This window comes from Portunus trituberculatus, chromosome 8 (assembly GCF_017591435.1).
Source record: "Portunus trituberculatus isolate SZX2019 chromosome 8, ASM1759143v1, whole genome shotgun sequence".
In the NCBI taxonomy this organism is placed as follows: Eukaryota; Metazoa; Arthropoda; class Malacostraca; order Decapoda; family Portunidae; genus Portunus; species Portunus trituberculatus.
Window position 1 is genome coordinate 2,810,001 of NC_059262.1, and position 15,000 is coordinate 2,825,000.

Below are 15,000 nucleotides of genomic sequence, written 5' to 3' on the forward strand. Positions count from 1 at the left end.
TTTCTAATTTTTATATCTTTTTGGTTTTAAATTGATCTCTTTCTCCACATTTCTCTTCTCTCATCGCCCACTTTTCTACTTTTCTCACTTCTTTTTCTTCATTTCTTCATTTATCTTTCTTAATTCACTACAATTTTTTTTATCCAGATTATTTCCCACCGCTTTGTTGTCTAATTTTTGTATAATTTTCCTTAACTTGATCTCTTTCCCCGCATATCTCTCCTCTCCATCGTCCACTTGTCTTGCTACCCTCGTCTTGAAATTCACCGATTAGCTTTCGTTTTCATTGCATCTACATTTGCCCCGCTTTCATTCCCCTTCATTGTCAGAGGCGGCCATACCATACACCAAACTCACCGCCACCTCCTTCCCTTCATTTTAACCCCTTCAGTACTGAGACGCATTTTTTTCCTTGAGTCTTGGGTGTGATTAGACCATTTTGTTTGCATTAGGAAGGGTCTATGGATGTTAGGTTAATGGCCATTGTTTTTACTATTCTAATTCCAACAAAGTTTTTGCAAGCTGTTTAAAATCATCAAATAGTAGCCAGAATGAATATAGAAACGCGTCCTGGTACTGAAGAGATATTATACGGACCTATCTTCTGCTGTTTTGCTTACTAGTTTATTTATTAATTCATTTTTCTTATAGCTGCCTTATTTCCACTCCCAGCCTTCCCTTCTTTGGATACCTTGGAGCAAGACTGGTATCCCTACACACACATACGCTTGAAAGTCTTCCTGATCAAACCATTTCATATGTATCAGTGTTACAAAGTATAGTGAGTAGTGTAGGATAATGTACATAGTGATTGATGGAATAACAAATACCTTAATATAATCACGTTCCTACTCAATACTGTCTAGGTAACTTATGTTGGTATTACTGGCGGCATTAATTGAATGTTATTTGCTATAGTTACAATTATCACCGCACCGTTCTCAGCGACAGCCACGCCACCTCTCCATGTTATTTCGTTTCATTACTGCGTTCACACCTTCACAACAATGCTACAATAACACACACACACACACACTCATGATGCTTACCGTGGGGGAAATACCATCAGCAAGAAGAGAAAATAACCTTCAATCCAACTAACACCCAGCCAATGTTGCCATAGAAACATCAAAGTGTCTAACAAATCTTAAGTCCATTTTAACCAACGCTTGCTCATTCATAGGTCGGATATATTTTTCGATAAAATCATGAAACATCTAGTGATATCCAAGTACATCACTGCTTGAGTCCATCAAATGAATGAATGGTAAGACGAAGAGGCGCCTAGCCAGGACACCTTACTAAATGGCAACTGTGTCGCCTCCCGCCGCCTCTGTGGATAACAAGCATAGTATTTCAAGTCTACGGAGAGTGAGCGGCGTGTTTTGCTAAGCCTATGGAGAGTAAGCGTCCTGTTTCACTAAATCTACGGAGAAAAAGTTTCCTGTTTTACTAAGTCTATGGAGAGTAAGCATCGTATTTCACCAAGTCTGCGGAGAATAAGCATCGTGTTTCACTAAGTTCGCGGAGAATAAGCGCCCTGTTTCATTAAGTCTGCGGAGATGACACTAGTAACACACAAAACGTGATAAATAGTACACAAAAATGAGAAGGATGATTAAAATGAAGATAAAAAAGAAAGACCAGGAGAACAAAGGAGTACAAAAGTGATGAATAGGAAGAAAGAAAAAAACAAAAAAACAAAGCAGTAGCGGAGATTAGTGAAAGAAGAGGAAAATAAGAAGGAATAGGAGGAAGGAGAAGTAAAGCCTAAGAGTAGAGTTATAGCACCTTTTAACACCTGTTCTTACCTGTCTGCCTTCCACAGGTGCGCTACGAGGGAGAATTTGAACGCAAAGAAAAAGTAGTAGTGATTAATGAAAGAAAAGGAAAGGAAATAAGAAGGAATAGAAGGAGGGAGTAGTAGACAAGGAGTGGAGTTATAGCACCTTTCACACCTGTTCTTACCTGCTTTTGCCTTCCACAGGTGCGCTACGAGGGGGAAATCAAGTACCACCCAGAACCCAAGCCCCAAACCCCCTACCACCCCCTGTACGTCGCCCCCCACGCCTAGCCCCCTCCCCCCACCCATGCCCGGGGTTAATGTATACGTATATTGGCTATTTGGTATCAACGTATATTTTCTCCAAGACGCAATCATATTTTTGTACATCTCGCATTTACATTAAGACGAAAGCTTCATTTATTTACTGTAGTACATTAGGTAGATTACACAATTAGTTTATCAAAAAGTGTGGTGTTTTCATTCATATTATGACTACCAGTTTTCTTTTCTCTATGTCCAAAAGACGCTGTAATATTTTTTTTTTTATTATTTTTGTACAGATTGATACAAGATTTTTTTTCCGAGGTAACATGACACTATTATCAAAAAACGTGGTTCATTTGACGTATTATCAGGCAAACACAAACAGGATTTCTTTTTATATAATTTCGAAAGAAACGGCCGGCTGACCAAGTGAGGTGAATTGCCTTGACCGGGACACATATGATACGTACGAGTAGTGGTAATTAATCCAAGTTCACAAAAAAATGTACAGTTTATACAGGCAAGTCTATAACCTAGTGAAGAGGAGCTTTGTATGTACAGGAAATGATGCGTGTGGGAGAAGTGTCACAGTTGTATCATTGTGCATGGGAGAAGTGTCAGCGTTGTATCTGTGCATGGGAGAAGTGTCAGAGTTGTATTTAAGCATGGGAGAAGTGTCAGAGTTGTATTTAAGCATGGGAGAAGTGTCAGAGTTGTATCACTGTGCGTATGGGAAGTGTCAGTGTTGTATCATTAAAAAGAAGTAGAGAGACTCGGCTTGTCACTGTCCATCTCAGCACTTCACCTTAAGGACACCCGTCTCAGAATGAAGTGAGGGAGGCTGTGCAGTCATCCAACCAGATACACACACACACACACATACAAAGGGAGGGAGGGTAACTATTCTGAAACGCTATGCCTCACCAATACTTTCCAAAGGGTGTTTTTACAGTCCCCAAGACAGATAAGCAAGATTTCTATATCATCAACAGCAGAAACACTCTTGATAACTTGGCTAGTCATCTCTGTGGCCTTGGAAAACAGTCATATTGAGAGCAAAAAATGTTTAAGGATGTTTTTACAATCTTAGTCACAAATTAACAAGACTTCAACATTACTATTAGCAGAAGCACTCTTGATAACTGGGCTGGTGATTTATGTGGCCTTGAAAACAGTTATGGTGATGTGATACAGGCTTTTAATGCTTTGTATGGTTCTAATGAGAGATATTAACAAGATTCCTGCATTGTCAACAGCAGAAACACTATTGAGAACCCAGCTATTCATCTCTCTGGCCTTTGAAAATAGTTAAGGTGATATGGACTTTTAATACTGATCTATGGTTCTAGAGATTTTGAAAAGATTTCTACATTACTAACAGAGAAACACCCTTGAGAACCTGGCTAGTCAAATCAATAGTGGTGGCAGAGCATAGTGATTCAGAAAACGTGTCTTGGTAGCCGTCCAAACACACACACAAACACACGTTCACACACTCAAATGAAGTGTGTGAGGGTGTAGCATCAGCCAACCCAACCAGCACAGTAGAATGAAAGCCACTGGTGTTTTTCGCTTTTTTTTTTATTTTCCAGTGATTTGTGGACCCCGGGGCAGCAACAGAGCACACCCGGAGGTCGGATTTTTTTTCATAATAACTTACAAATTACAACGGCCACCAGGATCTCCTCAGAAAAATCATGACCCTCCCAAACACTGGCAGCCAACACTCACTGAAAATCATTACGAGGAGAAAAAATGTGTACGTTACGCTGTTTGTGGCTTGTATGCTTCTGTGTGTGTGTGTGTGTGTGTGATGTATGTTGCTGTTGTGTCTGGCAGAACATCCTCCTCCACCTGTCTGTCAATGCCATTCTGTCACTCAGGACTCTTATGTGTCAAGTGGTGCGGTAATAATAAAGTCAAGATGCAGGATAGTCTACGGAAGAGACAGTAATCATAATGACAATAATGACAAATATAATAATAATAATAATAATAATAATAATAATAATAATGATAATAAATTGTCATTACGTACACAGCCAACAAGAGTGGCAATAATGTTACACTTAAGATAAGGTATTGGTGTGTAAAGTATTGATGTGGTGTGTTGCAAAGATGCTTCTTGTTGATTCCTTGGGAAAGAAAATATAACATTACAAAGTTCAATATACTCCTACACTGACGAGCATGAGGCTGAGGGCGGCAGTGGCGGTGGCGGCAGCAGTGCAGGGCAGGTGGCCGGGCAAGTCACAGCCGGCTGCCACCAGCACAGTGTCCCCGCTGCCGCTGCCGCAACACAAGACTAACCAACGAACTGACTAACTAACCTGCTAACGGAAATAAGACAACAAATAAAAGAAATGATCAACGAAAAATACAAAAGCAATCTAGTGTTACCCTCTAAAGGCCGTCACCCTGCCAAGCCTGGACGCCACCCGTCAGAGCCGCCGCCCCACGCCCTGCCTGGCGGGGGACGGCGGCCCGGCACGGCGCCGCACACCGCTCCCCGAGGCTCCACGCTGGACAGGGACAGCTATAAGCCAGACAAGACTGTGGTGGTGGTGGTGGTGGTGGTCCTGCTACTACGGCGACGGGACATTTGTACACGGATCTAACACAGCCACTAGCTAGGTGGGGGCTGCCTCCCTCCCTCGCTCCTCTCTGGGCCCTACCTACCTGTTTATACAAGAACATTGGTAAATGCTTATATGCGATTAAATACCGTGGCTATTTACATACTCAAATATAGTATATGGTTGTGAGTCAGACTCTCCACATTACAAACACAAGTTAACCAATACTTCTGTAGAATCACAGTTGCAGAATAATGACTGCAGCTTTTGTTTACTTGAAAGAATACCTCAATTGTATGTATGTATGTATGTAGTGTTACACATCATCATCATCATCATCATCATGGGAGATAAAGACCTTAACAGGCATCTCAAGGCTGACGGGTCCAAGCTTTACCTTCTACGGGATAGAATATATAATAAAAATACTTTGAGCCGCCTCCCCTTGCTCCCACCAGGGCTATGTGATCAATATAAATATTATATGATACCTACAATAGTTTAGCAACTCAACTTTGTCTAACAGCTTTACTCCACTAAGTCAGGCCTTGGAGGCAGCTCGGCCCCGGCCCCGGTGCCCGGCCCACGCCCCGCTGTCCCGCAGACCAAGGTGGGCTGCACAAAGCCCAGGGGGGTGTGGGTGGGGTTGGTGGCTGGTGGGGAGGGGCTGCCCGCCAAGACGCTGGAACTCCCTGCACTTCTATTTCTTCTTGTTTTTCTGATTTGCGGCTCCTCTTGGGGGGGTGACGGGCCGGCCGGTGTTCAGGCCTCCGTAGGGGAACTTCTTCTTGTCCGCAGGCTGTGGTGAGCAAACAAAACACAATGCTGATCATCCTGTGCTAAAATGCTTTCCTTCTCTCATCACACTAAACACGAGTGAAAAAAGTGACTGCCAGTGACTCAATACAGTATCCATATTTCAGTGACAACCTTGACATTCCACACTCACACTGACAAGACAATACCTTAATGCTTCACACACCCCACCCAGCCCTCTGAGTCCCCACCCCCACACACAACTGTTCCCTGCCTGCCATGCACTCACCTTAAGTATCTGGAAGGAACACATGAGGGTCTCGTCCACCGACATCATGGCCCCAGCATTGTCAAACTCCCCGCAGTAGTTGGGTGCTGAGAAGAGGGTCACCAACTGCCTTTTGGCGAAGAACTCATAGCCGTCTTCCACCACCTGAACACGAGGGAAAAGTAACATCGTAAAGCTTGGTGCAGGAAGCTGGGAAACATAACACAGATAAGACTTTGTGAAGGAAGCTGGGAAACATGAGACAAGGCTTGGTGAAAGAAGCTGGGAAACATAACATCACATAAGTAAGGCTTGGTGAAGGAAGCTGGGAAACATAACATCACATAAATAAGGCTTGGTAAAGGAGGCTGGGAAACATGAGACAAGGCTTGGTGCATGAAGTTATCAAGTATACAAGTGAGTGTCTCTGTAATGCCTGTGTATTTCAACCTGAGGCTGGGAAACATGAGACAAGGCTTGGTGCATGAAGTTATCAAGTATACAAGTGAGTGTCTCTGTAATGCCTGTGTATTTCAACCTGTCATCCACATCTCTAAATCTGTCTTTTCTTCTCTTAAGCCTTCCTAATGACCTACTACTAACAACCTGATTACTGAGTCCATTCCATTCATCCACCACTCTATCTGCCTTCATATACCTTTCTGATTCTAACTTAATGAAGCTTCAATCTGTCACTTCTTGTCCTATCCTGATTATTGACCTTGAGAATGCCTGACACTCTTGCTACATGCCCCACACCACTGAAAGATACATGAAGACAAAGACAGGGATGACAGACATGTGTAAGAATAATGTGTCACCCTTGTCTACTGTGCCATTTAAAGACTCCTGAAGACAAAGGAGAGAGAGACAGGTGTAATGAAGACACATGAATGGCACACACTAGAGAAAGGAATGAGAGCAAGAGAGCAACAGAACACAGATGAATGCTAGGATAGGCAAGAGATTTTTTTCCAAGCCATCCTCTTGAAGTAATGAACACATGTCAACTATAGATAGGTAAAGAGGAGCCACCTATGATAAGATAACTGGACTTGAGATAGACAGTGGATTTGTCACACGACCTAGAGAGAAAAATCTGGAACTAGGATAAAAAAAAAATGTTAGACTTCCAGATACGAGAGAGGATTATGAGGACTCTTAATGATTAAAATGCAAGGATAAGTATAAATGGCTAGATTATAAAGACTCCTAGACACTTCAGTTACAAAGACACAGTGCAGTCTCTCATAAACCTTGGGCAGAGAAAAAAAACCGATAAACAAAACAATAAGAACAGCAGCCAGAACTTCCCACAGTATCTTACAAACGTGACACAGAAACAAGACAGCAAACCCATGATAACAAGTTGACAAAATGACCGTGAGTGTTATCAGACTGCAAAGATTAGACCATACACCTTATGAAACACACACATCCTCTTGTATGGAGGTTAGTGAAGAGGTGAAGCCAGGGGATATAGTTGCATGATAGACTTTTGTGATAAGATAATTAGCCTACACAGGTGACGTCAGGACCCAGAAAGACACCTTACGTCAGAACTGTCACAATGGTAGTTTAAGGATGTAAAAATGCTGTGTCTGTCTGTGTTTAAAGGACCTCACCAATTATAAATAAATAAAATACATAAAAATAAGATTCCAGGTCATGTATTTCTAACAGGTAAATCTTTCAATACAAAAAAATACACTCGATATTTTTCCTTTTGTTTCTCTCACTTTTCCTAGCACACTCTTAGCACAGACAGCACCTCAACCACAGCTAAACCACTATCACCACTTTGTCACAGCATTCATTTCCCTAACTTCTATATATTCTACACGGCACCACAACCACAGCTAAACCACCATTACCACTTCACCATAACATTAATTTACCTGACTCTTTCAAATTACCTTATCCACAGCACCACACAGCTAAAACTATCATTACCACAACTTACCTCTAGATCTAACCATCACAGCTAAACCATCAACACAGCTTTCACTTCCCTTACTCTTACAAATTACTTTCTCCACAGCATCTCAACCATTAACACAACATACCTTCCCCTTACTCCTAGAACTAATCACCACAGCTAAGCCATTAACACAGCATTCGTTTCCCTTACTCTTACAAATGATCTCCACAGCTAAACTACCATGAACACAGCTTATCTTCACCTTCCCACTGAAAACTAATCAACACAGCTTTCCTTTCTCTTACAAACTGCCTTCTCCACAGCACCACAGCCACAGCTTAAGTACCAACACAATACAAGTCTCCACCTCACCTTTCCTTTCCCTTATCACCACCACACCACCGCAATTAAACCACCATAACAACTTCACCACACCTTTCCTTGCCTTACTATTGCAACAAACAAAACCACCACTACACCATAACACCAAAACACCTCCTAACCTTCCCTTACCATTACAACCACCACCACCACCACTACACCTACACCTGACCTCCCGACACCAGCATGACCCAGCACACACACTCACCTGATGGGCACGACAGATTAGGTCAAAGTCGTGTTTGTGGAGGAACTTTGCCACGACTTCAGCGCCGAAAGTGAAGGAAACACCTCTGTCGTTCTCGCCCCAGCCCATCGTGTCCTGCGGGAGATAGAGGGACGTGAGGACTCCTAGTGTTGGGGACGGGGTGGGAGAAGGGGCTGAGAGGGGCAGAGGAGACGCTTGTGTGACGTTTGTATTAGGTTAGTTTGTGTTAATCTCTTTAGTACTGGAATGCATCTTTTTTTATCTTGAGTTTGGGTGTGATTAAACCATTTTATTGATATTAGGAAAGGCCTATAGAGGTCACAGTATTAATGGCCACAGTCTTCACTATCTTAATCCCAGACACGAGTTTCTGAAGCTGTAAAAACCACCTAAGTAAGCAGAATGAATATGGAAATGCGTCATGGTACTGAAGGGGTTAGGTTAGAAGTTACAGTTTAAGTTAGACTAGCTGGTTATAGAAGGTACCTTGTTAACTTGTGTGGACGTAAACTTAACTCTCCCATATAAATATCCACCAGATTTTGATGTTTCTTTTCTTTATTTGCTATAATGTGATGCAGTTATCTAAAATTTGGTTTGGGTAAGTTAGCTTGGATCCATGCACACACAAAGTACATACAAACATACATACACACAGAGACAATCATCATACACACACACACACACACACAAAAAAAAAAAAAAAAAAAAAAAAAAGAGCAGGAAAAATAAGAATCACAGTTAACCCCTTCAGTACTGGGACACATTTTTTACCTTGGGATTTGTGTAAGATTAGACCATTTTATTAACATAAGGAAGTGTCTCTGGAGGTCACAAGATTAATGGCCACAGTCTTTAATCCCACCACATAAAGTAGGAGGTAGAGGAATGTTGAGAAAGAAATGTTAAGAAAACAGATGAGACAGAAAAAAATAAAAATAGATGAATGTGTAGAATGATAATAAAGATAAATATATGAAACAATGCAAGAATGTGGCATAAATAAGAGAGATAGATGAATATGAAGGAAAATAAAAGATAACTAAATACATAAGCAAAAATAAATAGAAATATATAAACAAAAAATAAATAAAATGAAAAAATATGGAGAAAGAACAGATACCTAAAAGAAAGAAAAAAGAACACAAGATAGAGAGATAAGATCAGTAGATAAGGAAACAAAATGAAAGAGAATGAACTTAACGGTAAAACGAGCATAAGAAAATGTAGAAAGACAGAAAGCAAAAAGAACACACAAAGAAGACAAAATAAGAGAGAAGAAGCAGAACAAAGAGACAACAAAGACAGGAAACAAAAAAAAAAAGAGGAAGGAAAACTGATAAGAAGAGCAGGGCAAGAAAAACAACAAAAACAATCAACTACAGAGGGCAATGAACAACAGACAGACAGACAGACAGACAGAACCACAGAGAGCAATGAACAACAGACAGACATGGATAAACTGAAGGTGCAAGAAATTAAGGGTGAAAATGGTGAGAGAGAGAGAGAGAGAGAGAGAGAGAGAGAGAGAGAGAGAGAGAGAGAGAGAGAGAGAGAGAGAGAGAGAGAGAGAGAGAGAGAGAGAGAGAGTGTTTTGCATTACTGAGTGTACAACAGAAGCAGCATCTTAAGTGGCCTTGGCATTTTGCGATTGATAAAAGCTTTCGCAAATATAAGTCTGCCTGCCACTTAACACACACACACACACACACACACACACACACACACACACACACACACACACACACACACACACACACACACACACACTAAAGCAGCTTCCTACAAAAGAGGACAAAAAGTGAAGGATGATAGGCAAGGTTGGTGCTAATATTAGACTATTAGAGAAAGAAACACACACACACACACACACACACACAGACACACACAGACACACACACACACACTAGCCCTATCAATCAATGGCCCTTCCCTCACATGTCCTATAGATAAGAGTGATAGCAGATAGCAATATTCCCAGCATGACTAACAAACACTTACAGATGACCACACTCCCTCCTCTCTAAACTAGCACAAACATACCTCCCATCTCTACCCTCCTCCACACCCCCTTCCCCCAACCAACTGAACTATACACCCCACCCCACCTACCCCTCCCTTGACCAACAGCCACCCTCTCCTAACCCCTTAAGTACTAGGATGTGTTTTTACCATGAGTTTGTGTGTGATTAGAACATTTTATTGACATTAGGAAAGGTCTATAGAGGTCTGAAGATTAATGGCCTGAGTCTTCACTATCCTAATCCCTTCAGAACTGGGACACATTTTTACTTCAAGTATTGTGTGTGATTAGACCATTTTATTGACGTTAGGAAGGGTCTATGGAGGTCAGAAAATTAATGGCCACAGTCTTCACTATTTTAACTCCCCACGTAAGTTTCTGAAGCTGTACAAAGTCACCAAACCGTAAGAAGAGTCAATATGGAAACACATCCTGGTACCGAAAGGGTCATCCAGTAAAAGTACAGTTGCTAAGTTAACACACGCCTGACTCCAATGACGTCACACACGGTGGCTTGTACTGGTGTTGCATCCTGTACAGAACCAGATCTAGGCAGGCACACGTATATAGGAGCAAGAGTACACACATACATACATACATACACAAGTGGTCACATACTAAGCTGGTGTGGTGTAGATAAGTCATGTACAGAACTAGATGAAACAGGACAGGTACTTGTATAGAACTAGATATAACTAGGTGGGTACACGCACACCATGCACCTACACACACACAATAAGCAGAAAAACTTGTCAACACACTCAATTTACCTACACACACACACACACACACACACAGAGCATGCAGAAAAACTTGTCACACTCACTTGATTTACCTATACATTTCACACACAAACACATGCATGCACACAATCTCAAACACACACACACACACAGACACACAATTTACAAACAAAGACAAACAATTTACTATTCCACATCAACACACACACACAGAACCAGAGAAAACTTACTTATACCTAATATCACCAGCACATTTACAACCCCATCTCTCTCTCTCTCTCTCTTTTTCTATCTATCTATCTCTTCTTTCTTTTCTATCTTTTCCCTCTCTCTCTAAAACTCACAAAAAACAAACAAATCAACAAGTAACAGCAAAACCAACACCGCACCTTATCCGGGTCAGACCACAGCAAGTCGCAGAGGAGGCCCTGGTCTGGCACATCAGTAGGTCTCATGATGCGCCTGATCTGCTCCATGCTCTGAAGATCTGGACTCAGCCCGCCGTGGCAGCAAAAGATCTTCTCGTCCACGATGGCGGCGACAGGTAGGCAGTTGAAGCAGTCAGTGAAGGTCTTCCACAGCTTGATGTTGTACCTTCGCTTGCCTGAGAGGAGAGAGGAAAGGAGGGAGTGTTAGGTGTGTGTTGGGTTAAGTTAAGTCATGTTTTTCTTGCTAATGTGGTTGAAAGAAGGGGGGAGAGAGAGAGAGAGAGAGAGAGAGAGAGGAAAGGAGGGAGTGTTAGGTGTGTGTTGGGTTAGGTTAAGTCATGTTTTTTTCCTTTTTCTTGCTTATGTGGTTGAGAGAAGGAGAGAGAGGGGGAGGAAGGGAGTGTTAAGGGTGGTGATTCAAAACTTTTTTTTTCCTTCTGTTTTTGCTTGTCTGTGTGAAAGAATGAGTGTTTTCTTTGGTTGAGAGAGAGAGAGAGAGAGAGAGAGAGAGAGAGAGAGAGAGAGAGAGAGAGAGAGAGAGAGAGAGAGAGAGAGAGAGAGAGAGAGAGAGAGAGAGAGAGAGAGAGAGAGAGAGAGAGAGAGAGAGAGAGAAAAAAAATAATATGCACAGGTGGACAAATTAATGACAAAAGGATAACACATACAGGTCAAAATAAAATGATGATAAAAGATGGAAGTTTATATACAAGAAGGAAAATGAATAATGAAAGACATACACAAAAATAAATAAATAAAAGCAACAACAACAACAACAACAACAACAACAACAACAACACACACACACACACACACACACAAGCTAGAAGTCAAATGTCACAGCACACAGGGCACCTTTCTAGTTCCCCGGTGACCCATCATGACCTTTGCTACAGTACTGAGTGGCCTTTGCTGCCAACTTTACTCTAATTAATAAAAATGATGCCAAAAACTGGATTAATCTGGTGGTGATGGTGATGGTGGTGAAGTTCCTCTCTATCTCTCTCTCTAATGATGTACAGGTAAAATATAGTCAATGTGTACCTGAGAAGACAAACAGGTAAGACTAATAATAATAATAATAATAATAATTTTGAACAGGTCGCAGTAAAAATAAAAGTAATCTCTGTCTCTCTCTCTCTTACACACCAAAATATTTCAAAACCAAACACAAACACACACACACAGAGAGAGAGAGAGAGAGAGAGAGAGAGAGAGAGAGAGAGAGAGAGAGAGAGAGAGAGAAACATTTCCTCATTACATCACTCAAAACAGAGGAATTTAAACATTTCTCAACCTTCATTTTGCAAGGCTCCAGTACCCAGAGTGAACACTAATTATTGGGACTGATCGATCCTTTGTAACACACTCCTCCTCTCAGTACAAGCAGACAATGGCTTCCTGAGATGGCCAAATAATATCACTTTTTCTATTCTTTTTGTCTTTAAGGAGGGAGGGAGGAGGGAGGGAGGGAGAGGGAGAGAGAGAGAGAGAGAGAGAGAGAGAGAGAGAGAGAGAGAGAGAGAGAGAGAGAGAGAGAGAGAGAGAGAGAGAGAGAGAGAGAGGGTTAAGGACAGTGCATTTTTCTTCTCTCTCTCTCTCTCTCCAATCCATCACCATCAATAAATATCAGATCACAACTGCCAACATCCAATACTCTCTCTCTCTCTCTCGCTCTTAAACGTGATATATCTGAGAGAGAGAGAGAGAGAGAGAGAGAGAGAGAGAGAGAGAGAGAGAGAGAGAGAGAGAGAGAGAGAGAGAGAGAGAGAGAGAGAGAGAGAGAGAGAGTGTTCCCTATATATCTCTAATCTCTTCTGTTCAGCCTCCCACACTTTCCATAAAAATAAAGAGAAAAAAAATGGACTTCATGATAAAATTCTCTCTCTCTCTCTCTCTCTCGTTAATTCCCTACCCTGAATTCTATCTCTCATCTCTGTCTAGTAATGAATTAATGAATGTGTGGAAATACCTGACCTTTCACCATTAACTACTGAACCTTAGAACCTTACACACACACACACACACACACACACACACACACACAACACACAAACACACACATCAAAATTCATCACACCCACACACCCAACACATCTCAAAACACACACCAAACACCTAACACACTCTAAACACACCCACCACCCACCACACACACCCCAAACCCACACCACCAAAACACCTCGAAACAACCCAAACACACACCCAAAACATCCCAAACCCATACACCCGCAAACTACCACCACATACACCCAAAACACCTCCAAACACCCACACACCTCAAAATACCCACCAAACACCCTGAAACACCAAAACACCTCAAACACACACCCCGAAACACCCATCACATACACCCAAAACACCCCAAACACCCACACACCTCAAAATACCCACCAAACAACCTGAAACACCACCAAACACCCATCACATACACCCAAAACACACCCAAACACCTCAAAATACCCACCAAACACACCCTGAAACACCACCAAAACATTCCAAAACACCGCCAAAACTCCCACACATTCACCATACACCCCCAAACACCCAACACACCCCAATACTCACACTCATCATAGAAGCCGTAGATTCTGTTAATGGAGGCACATTCGTGGTTGCCTCTGAGCAGGAAGAAGTTCTCTGGGTATTTGATCTTGTAGGCGAGGAGGAGGCAGATGGTTTCCAGGGACTGTTTGCCGCGGTCCACGTAGTCACCCAGGAACAGATAATTTGACTCAGGCGGGAACCCTCCGTATTCAAATAGTCGTAACAGGTCGTAGTACTGCCCGTGGATGTCTCCTGTAGGTGGGAAAGAGGTCAAGTTAAAGTTTGTGGTTTGTTGTTGGGTTTTTTTGAGGTTTAAAAGGGGTGTTTGTGTTTCTGAGGGAAGAGAATAGAGGGAGTAAATTCTGTTGTTCTTTTAAAGCCTTCAGTACTGGGAAAGAGATCAGGTTAAAGTTTGTGGTGTTTCTCATGTTTGGTGGGGTTTTTTGAGGTTTGAAAGGGATGTTTGTGTTTATGAGGGAGGGAAAAGAATAGAGGCAGTAAATTTTGTTATTCTTTTTAAACCTTTCAGTACTGGGACGCATTTTCATCATGAGTTTGTGTACGATTAGACGGCTCTTTGACATTATGAAGGGTCTATGGAGGTCAGAAGATTAATGGCCACAGTCTTCACTATTTTAATCCCCACCATAAGTTTCTGAAGCTGTATAAAATCACCAAATAGTAACCTGAATGAATATGAAAATGCGTCACGGTACTGAATTGCTTAAGGTTTTCTGAAATGTACTTGAGAAAATAATGACAAAATAACGAAGACAAATTAAATACAACAAATAAATAAACGAGAGAGAGAGAGAGAGAGAGAGAGAGAGAGAGAGAGAGAGAGAGAGAGAGAGAGAGAGAGAGAGAGAGAGAGAGAGAGAGAGAGAGAGAGAAAGACGTCAAGATAAAGGAGAGGATGGACAGGGTGACTGAAGAGCGATAACTGACATGACACACGATAACCTCCACTGGTATTACGAAGCCACACGTCACCAGTCACCTCACCACACCTCACCACATCCCATCCTACCACACCACACCACACCTCACCTCACCATACCACACCACACCAGTCATCACATCATACCTAGCCCCGCCTTGC

The 15,000-nt window shown here is 42.0% G+C and overlaps 2 protein-coding genes across 2 annotated transcripts in view; one reads left to right on the plus strand and one right to left on the minus strand.

Annotated features, from left to right (window-relative positions):
• The window catches only part of LOC123499880 (leucine-rich repeat extensin-like protein 2), a 13,633-nt gene extending 11,559 nt beyond the window's left edge, over positions 1-2,074 (plus strand). Inside the window, exon 6 of the mRNA XM_045248417.1 lies at positions 1,988-2,074. Within this exon, the coding sequence (XP_045104352.1) occupies positions 1,988-2,074 (87 nt within the window). The remainder of the gene's footprint in view (positions 1-1,987) is intronic.
• A 42-nt stretch (positions 2,075-2,116) lies between these two features.
• LOC123501052 (serine/threonine-protein phosphatase alpha-2 isoform) overlaps positions 2,117-15,000 on the minus strand; it is a 26,860-nt gene continuing 13,976 nt past the window's right edge. Inside the window, exons 3-7 of the mRNA XM_045249630.1 lie at positions 13,920-14,150; positions 11,316-11,530; positions 8,161-8,274; positions 5,672-5,815; positions 2,117-5,425 (exon numbers count right to left, since the gene is read on the minus strand). Coding sequence (XP_045105565.1) covers positions 5,327-5,425; positions 5,672-5,815; positions 8,161-8,274; positions 11,316-11,530; positions 13,920-14,150 — 803 coding nt within the window. The 3' untranslated portion in view covers positions 2,117-5,326. The remainder of the gene's footprint in view (positions 5,426-5,671; positions 5,816-8,160; positions 8,275-11,315; positions 11,531-13,919; positions 14,151-15,000) is intronic.